Raw genomic sequence first — 15,950 nt, 5'->3', positions numbered from 1 at the left:
CCACACAAATATATTAAAGGTAAAATCTTTGCCTCAGTGTAGATGGAAAGAAAATAAAATGGAATTGAAGCTCCACATCTGTGACCACAGAGAAAAGTCAGAACATTACTTTTGAAGGAAGGTGTGTGACAGCAGGATGCTTCAAAAATTAGAGAACAGCTGAAGGCTTGGGTACAGAGTCTTTTATTAATCTCTTCTAATAGTCTGGAAAGCAAAAAGATCATGCATCTAATGTCAAAGCCAGCATTGAACTAATGACTGGTACAAACCTCCCAGAGAGCAGGGAAATCACACAGCAGAACGCAAGAGGTTAACAGCAAAGTCTATTTTAAGCAGAAAAGTGAGATGATTCATAAGCAAAGGAAACAAAACAAAACAAAAAAAGGATTCGGTCACCTTCAGATCCTATCCTACTGTTAATGATGAAAGAGATATCAACGGCTCATAACCTGCAACTTGTCAGAACTGTTCTTGCTCTTTCAAATATCTTCTCCAAAAGACAACTTTTTCCCCCCCCACACCACCTAGTAAGAAAGAATAAATGACGGTGTTTCTGTACAGTCCTGCATACCAGGGGCCCAATCCTGCAACAAATGTCAAGAGCTCTCCCTTTCAGTTGACTTCCTAGCATGGGGGAGGCACCTGTTATGTGCTCCTGCTCTCTGTAAACCACTCACAGCCTTATCATCCAGCTCATCAAGGAGATGATGGAGTCGGCAGCACTCACTGCAAGGGACATGGCACCCCTGCAAGATAAGGCTGTGGCACCACCAGAGTTAAGCAACACAAAGATTTCCCTGTTTCCCATCTAGTGAGAAAAATGCCAATCCAAGACTTTCAGCTGCAGCAGAAATTTCTCATGGGTTTCAATTCCTTTGGTGCAGGAAAAACTGTGAGATCTCACCCAAATTCTGCACGTGCCCATGTTACCACAGGCTATAGGTTCTATATAGATTGACAGATGAAATAATTTTAAGGCCAGAACACATCATGGAGATTATGTATCTGATTCTGGTTTTGGGTCACACACTGGGCACACAACCCCACGCAGTAACTCCTCCTCCAACTCTGCAGCTGTGATCTGTGGTACAATATACTTTTTTAGGTTTTAACCCACCTAACCTTAAAAACACAGTCCTGAATAAAATATCAAGGGATTAGTAAAGTTGCAGTTGGAAAGCTCACTTTGTGGTTAGCATTGTGTACCACTACCTGCTCTACCACTCTAAATCTCCCTGAATTTGTCTGGATTTCTGTAGTTTACATTTGTGTCAAACCTGGGAATGTCTTTGGGCTAACTGTGATGAATTTACAAAGTCTTCCAGCCTAAAACATGATTCCCAGGTATATGATCACTCTTGAAGCTCTTTTTTGAGTCCCTTCCCATCTCACCTAATGAAGGAATGTACCAGTGGAGCTGTGCACTTCTTGCACTGGGCATTGCATAAATGCAGTTTCTCCTTACTGCTCTATAGAAGTTCAAGCCAAGGAATGAGAGCCTAAAGAAGAAACCTTGCACAAACCAGAAAGGAGTAAATAATTAAAAATATGTTAAGCAATCAAACAGAATTCGTTAGTTAATGCTGTAATTGTTCTGCCTGCATAAAATCACCCTCTAAAGGCAAATATAGTTTTATTACAGGATATATTTCACCTGCTCAGTACTTATGTTAAGGTGGCTGTAACTGATAAAGCTGCCACTACCCAGGTATTTAAAGCCGAAAATTGCCTGTACAATTAAAAACAACTGTTTGAAAATACATGGGCAGTGTGCAGCATTTCCTGCAGCATCCAAATCCTCTTCTGGTCTTTAATCAGAAACCAAAGGAAAGAAAAGATAGTTTTTATCATATTGTTCCTGCACATCACGGAATTAAGGAATTTATCTTTGAACAGCAAAAAAAAAAAAAAAAAAAGAAAGAAAATTAAAAAAAAAAAAGAATTTAAAAAAATAAAAAGAAACCACCAGGATAGACTGCTTCCACTGACTGAAGCTGGAATGGTTTATTCCAAATCTATTGCACATTTTATTATTCACGTGTTTGTTTGCTTTCGGGGCTTTCCTCAGCTTGGACAGTGGAAACACATTCATCTGTTTCTTTTTTGGCTTCCAGTCGGTTTCACTTTCAGATTCTCATGTTTCACACTCCAGCCTTCAGGTTTCAAGCGCTGCAAGGGAATACTTATTTCATTTAAACAAATAAAAAACCTGCGGCTGCCGGGGCGCACACACATGTGTCTATTGGTCTGCGGTTCGAATGCAAAGCTTGATCTCATACTGTCCCCTGAAGCATCTTCCAAGATTGCTCTCCGGGATGTGCAGAGAAAAGAAATTAAATAAATAGAAATGATGACGAATTAAGGATCTATTTTTAAAAAAGCCAAGAGACGCCGCGTTTTGCAGCGCTCTCCGACTAACACCAACAAAATGCCATTACACAGAACAGATTTGATGGTAACTATGTGTCACGCTGATGATGAGGCTCCGTGACTCCAGACTTGACGACCCGCAGAAGAGGGGTTCCCCAGGGCAGCAGCAGGGACTGCGGCATTGCCCCCCGGCGGCTGCGGTGAGGCTGGGAGCGGGACAGCCCCTTCCCGCCGGGCTGCGGACGGGGAAGGGGAGGAAAGGGGGGGGCTGTCCGACCTCGGGAGCGCTGATCCCACCGTGGCCGCTTCTCCTCGCAAGGCGCAGCGCTGCTCCGCGGGAGCGCCCGCCTAGGGCTGAGCGCACGGCGGTCCCGGGGCCGCCGGGGAAAAACCCATCTACCGGCGGTATTTGATTGAATCATTTGTGCTTTTGAACGGGCGAGGCAGCTCACCAAAAGATTGGGAGCGAGTGCGAAAAGTAGTTTTTTCTTCCTTTTTTCCTTTCTTCTTTTTTTTTTTTTTTTTTTTCCGGAGGGGGGTGGCATTTAACATATGGCACTCGGTAATCTCTACACGGAGGCTGTTAAAACATCTGCTGCCTCCAAACGCATGCGGCAGCGCCCGTGGGCACGGGGACAAGGCAAAGGGGCACATCGGGAACCTTGGCTTCCGCAGCCGCGTTTCGGAAGGCCAGTGTTTCCCCATTGGAAAAGCGTACCGCGTATACAGAAGCCGTCGCATCGAGGAAAAGCGGTGTTTGGTGGTGGTTTTTTGCTGCACCTCCACGTGCAAAGCTGGCATGTTTCCATGTATTGATTTAGGTTGGGTTGTTTTTTTTCTAACGGGAGCCTCCAATCCCTCCCAGGAAGGTGGCAGGGTGGCCTCTGCCCGCCCGTGGGACCCGTGGCTGCCACCCCGGCAGCCGCCCCGTCGCGGGGTGCGGGGAGCCCCTCACATCCCTCCCCCGGTCCTTCCGCCGGCAGCCGTGTTGTGCCCCAGACATCACCCCACTTCGGAAAGTTGGTGCCGGACAATTAGGACACCCGTTGTCCTCCCGCCCGAAACCCACATAAATCACAATCGCTGCATTGTCGGGCTACAAAGCCAGACGGGAGCGCTTATGAATTTAAGTTTGGAGAAGGAAAACGTGCGCTGACACAACACGCTCCCTGTTCACAGGAGTAGCCAGGAAGGGGAAATGAATGGTGGAAGTTAAAGAGCCTTTCATTGCGGAGCACGCCGCGACGCAGCGGGTCCCCGCTCGCCGCCCTCGACGTACGCCGGGGGGTGCCCCCTCCCAGATCCTTTCCTTCGCCCTCGCAAAACGCGAGCCTTGCCGGTCAAAGTCTGCCCAATTCCGCCTACGGCGGGCTCGTCCCCGGTAAGCTCCCGCCTCGGGGGGTGCGGGTACAAGGGCCACACACAGTGCCCGGCAGCTCCCGGACGCCGCTGCTGCCGCCGCGATTCGGCGGTGGCCGGGAGCTGCCCGATTCGGTGACGGGACGGGAGGTGGGCGCACGGAGCTGATTCTGCGGGGAAATGCGGCTAGCAACGCGTGCAGAGGTCGGCTGTCCCGGGCCGACTCCGCGTCACCGGGGCACGAGGGGGAAAGGGAAGAGGGAGTCCTGCTCGCTTTCTGTCGGCGAAGTAGCAGTGCTCCGACAGGCGGCTTAGGTGCCGAGCCGTCCCAGCCGGCTTTTGCAAGGGCTGGAGTCCGAAGAGATGCACCCCACGGCACAGCCGGCCCCGTCCCTCCCATCCGTTTTGATGCAGAGGGGAGAGAGCTGGTGTGCGACGGGACGCGTTTGCCCACTCGCGGGCAGCGACGGCCGGTAGCCCGCCTTTCCCGATACCGGCAAGGACCTTGCGGCTCCCAAGACCGGCAGCGCGGCCAGGTGAGGGGCCTCCACTTCGCCCCCTGCCCTCCGGGGCTGCTTTCGATGCCGGGCAGCATGCGTCCTTAAAATATAATCTGCCCGGTAACAATCAGCGCGCAGCGGCGAGAGCCCCAGAGCTATTGGCTATGCAAATGGAGGGAGGGGAAGCGGCGCCCCAAACTCCCCACTCACTCTTTTAAGGCGGTATTTCTTCCCCCGCCGCCAAGCCCACCTCCGCGGAGTCCCGGGAGGGGGGGGGCTGGGAGGGGGGGGCTGTGGGGCAAGACGGCGGTTCCGGGAAGCGAGATCCTTTTATGCCCCGCGGGGCCGCTCCGATGAGCGCCCGCCCGGGCAGCTCGTCCCCGGCCGGCTTCGGTCAGCTCCTTCCCCTTCGGGAGCCTCCGCTCGACCGTAGCAGGCAGCGGTAGAGACTTAGCAAATTTGACACATTTTGCAGGCGGGGAGCGACTGCGACGCCGGCGAAGTGCGAGGAGGGTGGAAGTCACCCGGTGTGGGACATAACTCCCCTAACACCCCCCCCCCCCCATCCCCCCGACAACCTCTCTCCCTCCTCCGCTCCGTTTCCTAGAAAGTTGTATCAGTGTGGTCGTGCAGAGCTAAAACGGTTCGCCCGCTAGAAACGCCTACATGTGCCGGAGGAAGCAGCGGTGATTATTGTTAGATTGCACCCCGAAAGCGCCGGGGAACCCTCACCGCTCAAGGATCAGTGGGGTCTTTTTCGGGTTTGCAGCAGGCTGCAGTTAGCACGGAGCCCTGTCACCCTCCGGTTGCAGATCAAGGGGGTGCGTGAGGGAAGAGTGGGTCAACGGCTTGGGGGGGGGGGGGTGGTGGGACGGGACCCCGCATCCATCGCCCCCATCGTCGCGGTGGGTACTGAGAGGGAGCCCTCAGTTTCTTGCTACAAGAAAAGGAGGGGGAAATAGATTCAGACGAGCTCCCGCAGAAGGAAAGTGCGGAGCGGATTTCATTTAGTCGCTGGAAGCAAGCAAAAGAGAAGCTGTCATTTGTATGTGTGTGTCCCTATACGAGGGCCTCCTGGTTCCTTGTTAGCTTATAGAGGGGAAAAAAAAAAAAAAAAAGAAAAAAAAAAAAGAGCGTTTGATGTTACGTCTGACCAGCTGCTGTTCTCCATAATAACAAGAGAGAGAACTGCCTGCCCCGGCGAGTTGCGTCACTTTGCTTCAACTTTAGGCTAGAAATCAAGAGAGGGAGAGACGAGTTTCAAGGGAGGCAGGAGCGAGCTGGAAAGCCCGGCTGCCGCCTTCCTCCCACCCACCTACCCCTCCTCCTTTACCCCTCTCCTTTCTCCACCCCCTTCCCCCCAAAAAAAAAAAAAAAGGAAAAGGAAAAAAAAAAAAAAAGGAAACCTTTCCCATCAGAGAAAGAGGGAGATCTCTTTGGAAACATGGAGCTGCTGTGCTGCGAGGTGGATCCCATGAGGAGAGCTCTCCCTGACCCAAACTTGCTCTACGATGACCGCGTTTTGCACAACTTACTAACCATAGAGGAGAGGTATCTGCCTCAGTGCTCCTACTTCAAGTGCGTCCAGAAGGACATCCAGCCCTTCATGAGGAGGATGGTAGCCACTTGGATGCTGGAGGTTTGTATCCCGGCGCCTTCCCCCGGCCCCTCGGTGCGGCGGGGCGCGGGCGGCAGCACCTCCGCCTCGCCTCGGCCCCTCTCCCCCTGCAGCCTCTCGCCCCTCCGGTCGTGGTGGGGTTTCTTCTCCTCTGTGTGTGCCCCTTCTCCTCCCCCTCCTGCGCTCACCCGGTGCCGTGCCGAGCGGTGCGGTGGGGGAAGGGGCGCGGGGAGCATCGACAGCCCACGGGGGAAATCGCCCCTTCCGGGGGGCTGCTGCAAAGCGGGGTGCAGGAGGGGAGGAAGCAGGGGGTGGGGGGTTGAAAAAGTCATTTGCAATTAAAAAGCAAAAGAAAAGCCGCCTCCGGCGGCGGGCTGCCGGGAGCGCTTGGGAATGAGGCTTTTCTGGGAAAAGGGAGCTGCGCCCGGGCAGGGCGAGGGACGGGGGCTGCTCGGTGCCCCCCGCGTTTTGCCCAGAGAGGGTTTCATGCCCACGTATGCAGTGGTGAGGACGTGCCTTTTTCTCGCCATGTTGCGTTGCATGCAACTGTGCTCGGAGGCGCCGAGCCCGTCTGCCCCCCCTTTCCAGAAGGGGTTCGGAAATGCATCCCGCCGCCGCGCCCCCTTTCCTTCTCGGCCTGGCGGGGGTCTGTCGGTAAGCCCGAGCTGGCGGCGAACCCCCCGTTCGCCCCTATACTTCAGGCGGGGCGGCAGCGGGCCCAGATCCCCGCAGTCTCTCTTGCCTTGCCCTGGCCCCACCGCCCATCATTTGCCCCTTCGGATCTCCTTTGGGGGGGACCTTTCCCTGACCAAACCCCCTGCGTTGGAAAGCCCAAAGCCCCCGCTTGGTTTTCATGTGCGAATTGTTTTTTTTCTCCCTTGCTCCGATTTTTGGTAAATTTTTGAAGTCATTTTTCGCTCGCTCCTGCTAAAAGGATCCAGGCTGCTCAGGCTCTCCCCACCCCACCTCGCCCTCGCTGTGTCTCCCGTCCTTTCCCCCCCCCCATGCTGGATCAGGGGCACAGGGCTGGGGGACACCCCCCGAGGGAATTTTTGCAATTGTCGGAAACGATAGGGGACCGTCCCGGGGTGCTACCAGCACCAAAACCGGGACCCCCGGGGAAGTTGTAATATTTTTATCGATTTTTTGAAAATATGACGAAATCAAAAAAAAAAAAAAAGTAAAAAATTGGGTCGCAAAAAAAAAAAAAAAAAAGTCGGAGACTGCTCGCTTGCTGCTGGATGGGGCTCTTCGGCTCTCCCACACAGTGTCTTGAATTCATTTCTTACTGAATGAACTAAAGGAATGTGAAAGCCGATTGACAGCCTTCCCAGCCTCTCCAGAGATCTCCCCCTCCCCCAAAATTTAGCTCCCCGGGAAACAAAAATAGCAGGAGGCATAGCGGGGAGGCAGTGGTCTGTTTCGTGGGATCACTCATTTATAAATATTTTTTCCTTCTTGTGTCTTTTCTCTCCTCTCTCCACCCCCATCCCGCTGCCCCGTCCTCCCCACGCTCCCCTCGCTTGCAGGTCTGTGAAGAGCAGAAGTGCGAAGAAGAAGTTTTCCCTTTGGCCATGAATTACTTGGACAGATTCTTAGCTGTGGTGCCCACTCGAAAGTGCCATCTGCAACTGCTGGGGGCAGTGTGCATGTTCCTGGCCTCCAAGCTGAAAGAGACAATCCCCCTCACAGCCGAGAAGCTGTGCATATATACGGACAATTCCATCAAACCCCAAGAGCTGCTGGTAAGCAGCCCCCCCTACCCATTCCCTCTTCACCACCTTCCCGGCAGCTTGCGCTGGCCGCCTTCTTCCTTCTCTTTTTCTCACACGGCAAAGCCATCACTTGTGTCACCCCCCACCCACCTTCTACAAAATCACGCCTTCCACGTCAAAAAGAGCTAAACACTCGGAGAGGGGTGACCCGAAGCTGCAGGAGACTGGTTTGGGGGCCACCCGCACGCACACACACACACACACGCGGGACTTCCCGGTGGGCTCAGCCTCCTCCGCAGCCACCCCAGCGGCGCTTCCTGCCCCATTGGTGCAGGGTTTTGCCATGTCCGCGTCGTGTCCCCCATATGTGTGTGTGTGTGTGCGCGTGTGTCCCATAGACCCCGGTGGGTGCGGGTGTTCCCGTACCGGGGACCTCGCCGGGCAGGGAGGGCGCCTGGGCGCACGTGCGCGGGGGGCGGGCGGCGCGGCGCAGCGGCGCCACCTGGCGGCAGACACGCGGCTCCGGGCGTGACTTCACCCCTTGAGCGGCTGCCAGGCGGCCCCGCGCCCCCGGCGGGCGGGGCGGGCGTGAGGCGGGGAGAGGTGCGGGGCTCCCGGCCATGGGCCCGGGCAACGGGGGTGATGGAGCACAAGGGAATGGGGAGGGTGTGGCAGTGGGGTGGTGTCCGGGGGAGGCCGCGGTGCCCGCCGGTGAGGTGGGAAGCCACGGCCCTGTGTCTCCGCACTGCTACCATGTAGGTTATCAGTGGTGCAGGTGGTGAGGTAAAAAAAGCATCTCGGTTAAGCAACCCGCGGTGTAAAAGGCCACATCTGGTAGTTCGGGATCAATTCGGGCACGGTGAAGGCAGAAAAAAAGAATTATTTAAGGGAAGAGCGCTTTGTGGTGCAGAGCGGCAGGCAGGTATTTACGGCTCTGGGTGAGATGTGTTCTCAGTCAGCTGGCTGTGTGCTCACGGATCCTGGTCAGTGCACATTGCCCAGCTGGATCCCAGGAGAATTTCTCCTGTGAATCACTGGGCGAAGGTGGTGGGAATTCCCCCAGGGAGGGGTTGGGAGCTCATGCTTCTGCAGAGTGAAGAGTTGTGTGCTGCAAACCCTGACATGGCTGTAGCAGGCATGAGGAGGCCTGTCAGTGATGCACACTGTCAGTGGTACACGCTGCCATGGGAAGTGCTGCAGCCCCCATGTGAGAAACCATGGAAGGATGTGCCTGCCTTTTTGGGCCACATGAGTTTAAGCATGTGTTTTAAGTCCTTCCCTGTATTATCACCTCGGTTAAGTGCTCTTCTGTATCAAAACCTATGGCATTAGCGATGTTGGGAAGATCAGGCCTTAGTTAACGTAGTTGCCATTATGTGCAAACATTTTATGGGTTTTTTTGCTTCCTAAGTCCATCTTTAGGGGCCTTTTACATATGTGAACATGAGGTTTTCCAAGCTATGGAGAGCTCTTTCATAATCCAGTAGGAATGTCCGTAGGAAAGTAACTTGCTGTTAAAGTGGGCATCTATTCAGAGAAACGACAGCAGAAATGGCATTGTGGGGTCCATGTTTATGGTTTCTCAGCAACGCCGATTGACGTCTCCTCAGCTGCAAAATTAAAGGGCTTTTTTTTTCAACTTGCCAGCTCTACAAGTTTAGCTGGGGCTCCCCACCACGCTGGGCTCCATCAGCCTCACGCATCATCAGGACTCAAGAATCAGTGCATGGAATTTAGTTAATAGCTAATAGTTGACGCATGAGACAGAAGCAAGTCCAAGGCCTGAGCTTTGTTCACTGCAGGGCACTGCGAGGTATTTAAAACCTATTTTGAATGTTGAAGGATGCAGGTCTAGCCCTGCTTGAACCCCACTGCTAGATCTGTTCATTAGGTACCATTTCTACATGTCATCCTGTTGTAGGGAATGGCCAGTAGTTATATATCCACCCAAGTTTTTCTTTGATTTCACTGGGAGTTTTGGGTGTGCAGAGAATGTGGGAATGTATCCTACATGATATATTGGCAGATAATTTACACAGGCTACTTCTTGGCTGCATTGTGTGCATTTCCTTTCTGCAAAGCCTGTCTTGGAGTCATTTAAGTACCATCAGATTTATCTGCAGGCGCTTTTGAATACAGTTTTGGGAGAGAATGCCATCAAGCTAACTTCCCCAGTCTTGGAAAAAAGCATGTATATCTAGGTCATTTTTGTGCATGGTTATCCTGAGGGCTTTAAATGGCTATAAAGTAAGGACTACAGCCGTTTAAAAGAAGTTGCTAGGAAAGGACCACAGTGACCTTGGCAATATCTAATTGCAGGCTAAACTTTCTGGGTGGGCATTCAGCACTGGATACAAAAAAAGTAAAACCTTGGCAAGAGCTGCCAGGTCTCATTATTTTCAGTAGAGCTTGACATTTCCAGTGTTAAAAAAGAAAAAAAAAAAAAAAAGAAAATAAAGTCAACAACTTCAAAGTAGTAGGGGCATATGGAAAAAAATGTTTGAGCAAGACCAATTCAGCAGTGATATAATCAGCGATATAATTACAATCAAGGAAATAGGTGACGGGGGTCTGGGAAGGTTTTTTTCAGCACTGCTTACAGCTTCGCTTCTCCCTTCTCTCTCCCCACCCTGCAGGAATGGGAGCTGGTGGTGCTGGGGAAGTTGAAGTGGAACCTCGCAGCTGTCACCCCGCACGATTTCATTGAACACATCCTAAGGAAGCTGCCTCTACCTAAAGACAAGTTGCTTTTGATCCGGAAGCATGCACAAACGTTCATTGCCCTTTGTGCCACAGGTAGGCCAAGGTGTTCAGCATGTACCTGCTGCTTGCTGTGTGGTTAGGAGGGCACATTAATTTCTGGTGGCACAAAGGCTTTTCATTCCTTTCATCCTTACATGACGCGGGAAGAGCGCTGAAGCTGGTGGGGCAGGTTGAAGAGGGCATCATGAATCAGGCTCCGAAACTACGGAGAAACAACCTTGCACTTGGGAACTGTAGTGCAGTTGCAGTCCTAACTCCTGACAACATGTGCAGTTCCTTTCCAGTGGAAGTCAGTAAGGCTGGAGTAGATCATGTGATTTTCTACTTTTCCCTGTTCACTAGTGTTTTCAAGAGCCGCAGGTTGTAAGGACAGATGTGGGACAGCCAAAATACTAGAAGCTGTTATGACGCATTAGCCCAAAATGTATTTGGCTAATGCATTAAATTAATGTGTTTGCAAATTTTTCATTAGCTGGATGCTGTCCAGATAAAAAGTAAAAATTATATTTTAACATGTTTGTGGTACTACCACATTGTTGAAGCATAGGGAATGACAGTTACTAAACATTTAGATGCTTCCTTCACTTCACTCCAAGAAAGCAGGGAACTGTTACACTCCTCTTTTGTTGTAGGGTTGGATGAATACAGTTTCTGAAGACTTAGGTGGGAATAACTGCTGCTGTGGAAGAGCAGATTTGAATTTATACCTGTCTGCAAAACGCTTTTTTTTTTTTTTTTTTTTTTTGAGGTTTTTTGTTTGTTTTCACAGTGACTTTCACAAAATAAGTTTACTCTTAATTTTCATCCAGAGGATTAGCATTTAGACCATCTCTTAGAAGCTAGTCCTGGAACAGATGAAAAGCATGCAGTGTTTGCCAGGGTTATCATCAAGTAGTACATGGCTTAGTGTTTGAATTCATTACAGATTGACATACCTAGTCCTGTGAGATAGGAACTGTTCTGCCTGCATGTTTGCAGAGGGGAAAAGAAGACGGTGCAGCTTTGGGGTATGAATGTCTACTGCTATGCCTGCTTCTTTCTTTTACTATGCAGGCTGGTTTTGCCTACCTCGGGTGATCTGTTTTAGAGAGTTTGTATCTGGGCAGTGTAAGGGTAATTGACTTGGTTACCAAGATGCTCAACTTTCCATTCCTTTTCTGTGGCTGCATGATCCTTTTCAAGCAAAAGACCCTAGGACTCAACAGAAATATTGCTGAAAGTCTGCAGGATCACTTTTGGTAATTCATCAGACACTTCTAGACTAATTAACTTTTTACGTCAGGGTTAATCTAATACGTGAGCTTTGCCTTCTTTCTTTGCCTTCTCACGATTCATTCGCACTGCCCTTTTTCTTCTTTCTTTCCCATGAATGTCTGGATCCTCGCAATGCCGTCAGCCATCATCCTCCAACATACCTTGATGTTGTCTTCCAGACCAGACCAGTCTTCTCTCTCTTTTGTTCATTAGTTGCTTTCGCCCTTTTGCCTTCTACATTAGTGTTTTCTGGGGGGTTTTGGAGCTTGGGTTTGTTTTTTTTTAATCCAAGAGGACATTTTCTTGAGTGACGTAGATTTCATTGTGATTTAACTTTGGAAATTCTTCTCTGTAATCCTTTGCCCTTGAAGTTTTCCATGTAATCAGACCATTGCAGGACTGTGGGCCATGAAGGACTTTTCCAAAGTCCATGGCTTCTTTCCACTCCCTCCATGAATTCTTTGATGCTTAGCTCCATGCATTGCTAGTTTGTTTACTGAGATCCAAAACAGAAAGAGTTCCAACCCTTAGCCCAGTCATGCACTTTGCTTATGTGCTTCCGCTGTGTGACTTGTTGCTCATGTTATGCATCTTATGCTATGCATGAACCGAAGTCCTCCATGTAGAGTTTAAGGCAACAAGTTAGAGATTTTCTTGAAAATGAAAGACATAATTGACTGCATATGGATTTTCCTAAAAGACAGCACACCATGATGCTTGCTGTAGATTTTATTTTCTTATCCCATTTTCTGCAAACCACAGGGTTGGCGTTTGATTTTCAGAAGGACCCACAACCCCTTGCAGTTTTGAAAGCAGAGGTCTTACCCAAGCCCTCATTCCCAGTTTTCTACCTCATTCGCAGTTTATTAGCAAGCTACTCTCCGCATTTGCCTTATAGAAATTTGTTACTGTTGTATTTCCCTTTCACTGTCACTCTTCTCAAAGTCATTCTTGCCCTCCTTGGTGAAGAAAAGCCCCTTCTCATCAGACTTCCTTCCGGATCCAGTTGTCATTTCCTTTTCTTGTCCCATTTATTGCAGAGCTGTCATCGGCTCCTGTGTTTCTTTCCCTTTCTCCCTCAAAGCTTCTGCTCTCCGCCAACGTGGGTTAAGCCTGGTGTTTCATTTCCCCATTTGCCTTCTTTCAGCAATATGACCTCCTTTCACATGTGGCTGCCCCTTCCATTGCTCCCTCCCTCCATGCATGTTTTTAGCCTGGTTTTCACTCTTTACTATTACCAGACCTGACCTTGCTGGCTGGCTAACAGCCCTGGTCTGGAGCACAGAAATTAATCTATTTTTATTTCCTAATTCATCTCATTGCAACTTTCTCTGCTCTCAAGTACTTTTTCATCTTCTTTAGTGTATCATGCAAAATCTGGCATATTTTGAACTTTTTCCTGTAGCCTGAGTTCTTCTTCGCCAGCTGCTCCATTTTACTTTCCCAGCCAAAGCACACCACCAGAAATTCCCAAGTGTTCCCTGCCTTTTGCAGAGCCACTTGTGATCCTGTCCTGCGACACTTTGGGTCAGCAGAGAGGGAAGCAGCCATTAACAGTTCTGGATATTGGGCTGGATGTGTAGGATCATTTTGATATTCATCTCTATCTTCTTTCTGTTTGAACGTAATGCAGGAGGTGAACTTTTTTTATATATTCACCTCAGTCATGGTTCATCATTCTTGCATTTTCTCTGTTTCTCTGTATTTATTTTGAGGCCAGTTTCTGAAAGAAGCTGTGTGGATATAAATCCACAGCCTCTCCCCAGTCCTTGTGGTGATTAATGATTCACATGAGCATGACTGAAACTGGAACATATCCCTCTTTGCCCTTGGTCCCATCTGAACATACGGCTGCTGAGCAAGACAGAAGCATATTCCCTGACTAAAAATTTTTCTCTTTTGCCTGCACTGCACTCAATGCTTTCAGGAGCTTACTTCTCCACTGGAAGGGGCTGAAAGTGGCATCACTCCTGCAGCCTGTCCCAGACTGTGCTGACAGCACCGTGGCTGTGCAAACAGGGTACTGTCATTGAGCGAGAGTTCAATCTGTTGGCTGGGAATTGCCTATGCTTAGGCCAGCTTTCTGCCAGTTGCCTCGCTCACTGCCCAATAAGAGTGTATAGATTGATATGCACTGGCATAGCCTAGTGTTTTGCAATGTCATTTCCCACTGGTGGGTCCCTATGCAAGCTAAAATCTCCTTCAGGAGTCTTTTGAATTTTAAAGACACTAAGAGGGTACATCTGGAGTCCTCGTCTTTCCAATATAGCCTGGCAAAATTGATGCTTACTGCTTACTCTTTATCTGTGAGCCCAATGGAAATAATTCTTCTTTTGCTTTCTGGGATCACATTGTTTTGCCACTCTGACCCTAACTCCATCTGTTCATTGCTTTGCACCCTTCGTTCCTCCTGTGTCTGTTCACACAGCAGCACTCCACAGTTTGGAAATGTATTCTCAGGGACTGCCCACTTGCTTGTACGTGCCATGCTCCAAGCCAGGGAATTGCTTGTGGAGTAGTGGGAGAGGGCAGCAGTTACAGAGCTGCGTGCAGAGCATGCCATACTGGCATTGAAAAGAGAATGTGCACTATTGCCTCAACTTCAGCATGCTATCCCATTTCTTCTTCCAGACTGTTCAGAGTCACAGATGCCCAGCTGCTTCCCTATGTTACAGTCTTGTGCTGGAGGCTAGAGCCACTGTTTTGTCTCAGGATACCCCTTTTTATGTCAGAACCTGTAAGGGAATGGGTTTTGAAGGAAGGCAGGCTGTGCAGGTCAGGCTTTCAGAAAGAGGAGCTCTGCGTCTCTGAACGTAATCTGTAATGGAGGGACCAGTCTCAGTGAGGAGGTTTTAAGTGTTGTATTTAAGTGGCGTGCAAAACTTGCAAGCAAAAAGCTTTGCAGGCATGCAGGGACACAAGGCAACTTGTAGATCTCTAGTCTCAGCCCTTTGCATGGTCTCTTCTGTGCTTCAGCTGAGTCCAAAGGCAGGTGAGATGTTCGCATGATTGATACAATGCAGCATCTCATAGACTGGTGGCTTTCAAAGCCCATGTCTGCAAAGAGGCTGAGAAAGAGGAGGAAAATGTCAGCTTTAAGTCAGTTTTGTACAGAGTGCCAAACCTCTGCCCACTGTTTCTGGGACATTAATCATCTACGTTTGAAAGCTGAGAAGGCTTTTTTATAAACTCCTGGGCCAAATCTTGGGTCCTTACTCAGACAGAAGTTCTGTGGAAGTCAATGGGAGCGTTGTTTAAGCAAAGACTGCAAGATTAGGCCCACAACCCTACTAGTGATGTGGAGGGCAACCACACAGAATGCCTTGTAACAGCAAGAGGTATGTTTGGTCCTCAGGGCTCCTGCTGGGAAAGTCTACTATGCATCCTTTCCCTCTCAGCCAATATAAGAGTTATAGGGCTCTTACACTAGCTTACTTGGGCTCAGAGGACAGAAGTGTGGTATGAGTTTTCTTTGGGAGCTGTTCTTTGCAGAGGGAAAGAAAAAAGGCCACAGAGGCTTTGTTGTGTAGATTAATCTCTTAGAAATAAAATATATGTTGCAAAGTGGCCGCGGTTGCATGAATGCTTCTTGCATGACAGAAGAAACAATAATACATGTGGATTTATTACCCCTCTTGTTGGTTCTTTGGAGAGGCAGTATATTAAGTTTTCCATCAAAATGAAGCCACAAGAGCCGTGAAAGCTCCAACAAGTAAGCAGGGCCTGGGGAATTTTTCAGATGAGCAGATTCCTTAAGTTGTAGGATCCATCAAATCTGGAAAGATGAGGTAGAAGGAAATGGAGGAAGAGACCCTTTTGCTGATAACAAGCTGGTGTAATTGCAGCACTTCCAGATAAGTTATCCTCTTTCAAGTTGACCTCTGACCAGCTGCAGATCAGACCTTTTGATGGTTCAAGTGCTAACACAATCCTGATCCTTGGTTAGGTGAAGCTGTAGAACAAGTGAAAATAGTAATTGGTGCAAACAGTTGTTCAGAAATAGTGTTTATGATCAGCTAATGAGCATGTTGTAATGATTGCTCATACACTTTACATAGACTGTCCATACACTGTGTTTCCTTGTCTGTACTTCACTTGGATGGTTGTGATGGAGCACAAGTGTTTAGGATACTTTAGACCCATTTGTTTATACAAAGGCCAAATACCTTTTCTTTACTGTAGTCCTGGAACAGAATTGAGTGTCTGCCCTCCTACCTACTCAAAAGATAGGAGCACATTTGCATCCTGTTTCACTTGACAGTTTTTGTTTGGTTATACTTGGCACTTCCATGCCCTTTATGAAGGGCTGAAGAGTCATACGGTTTTGCCTTGAGAAGAAGAAATAGTTAACATGGGGAAAAATTGCAGTGT

The 15,950-nt window shown here is 49.5% G+C and overlaps 1 protein-coding gene and 1 long non-coding RNA gene across 2 annotated transcripts in view; one reads left to right on the top strand and one right to left on the bottom strand.

Annotated features, from left to right (window-relative positions):
* Window positions 1-1,989: 1,989 nt before the first annotated feature.
* Window positions 1,990-4,780, bottom strand: LOC133214696 (uncharacterized). The gene is made up of 2 exons (XR_009726199.1): window positions 4,440-4,780; window positions 1,990-2,169 (listed from the first exon to the last, which is right to left on the bottom strand). It is a non-coding gene; the product is annotated as an uncharacterized LOC133214696 (long non-coding RNA).
* The window catches only part of CCND2 (cyclin D2), a 35,986-nt gene continuing 23,768 nt past the window's right edge, over window positions 3,733-15,950 (top strand). Inside the window, exons 1-4 of the mRNA XM_061357838.1 lie at window positions 3,733-3,751; window positions 5,648-5,868; window positions 7,377-7,592; window positions 10,199-10,358. Of these exons, the coding sequence (XP_061213822.1) occupies window positions 5,674-5,868; window positions 7,377-7,592; window positions 10,199-10,358 (571 nt within the window). The 5' untranslated portion in view covers window positions 3,733-3,751; window positions 5,648-5,673. The remainder of the gene's footprint in view (window positions 3,752-5,647; window positions 5,869-7,376; window positions 7,593-10,198; window positions 10,359-15,950) is intronic.

The sequence above is a fragment of the Neopsephotus bourkii genome, unplaced genomic scaffold (assembly GCF_033783945.1).
Source record: "Neopsephotus bourkii isolate Nb327-2 ecotype Australia unplaced genomic scaffold, CSIRO-AGI_Nbou_v1 NB_107, whole genome shotgun sequence".
NCBI classification, from domain to species: domain Eukaryota; kingdom Metazoa; phylum Chordata; class Aves; order Psittaciformes; family Psittacidae; genus Neopsephotus; species Neopsephotus bourkii.
The sequence above is the reverse complement of the archived record's forward strand: the minus strand, read 5'-3'. Positions and strand labels throughout refer to the sequence as shown.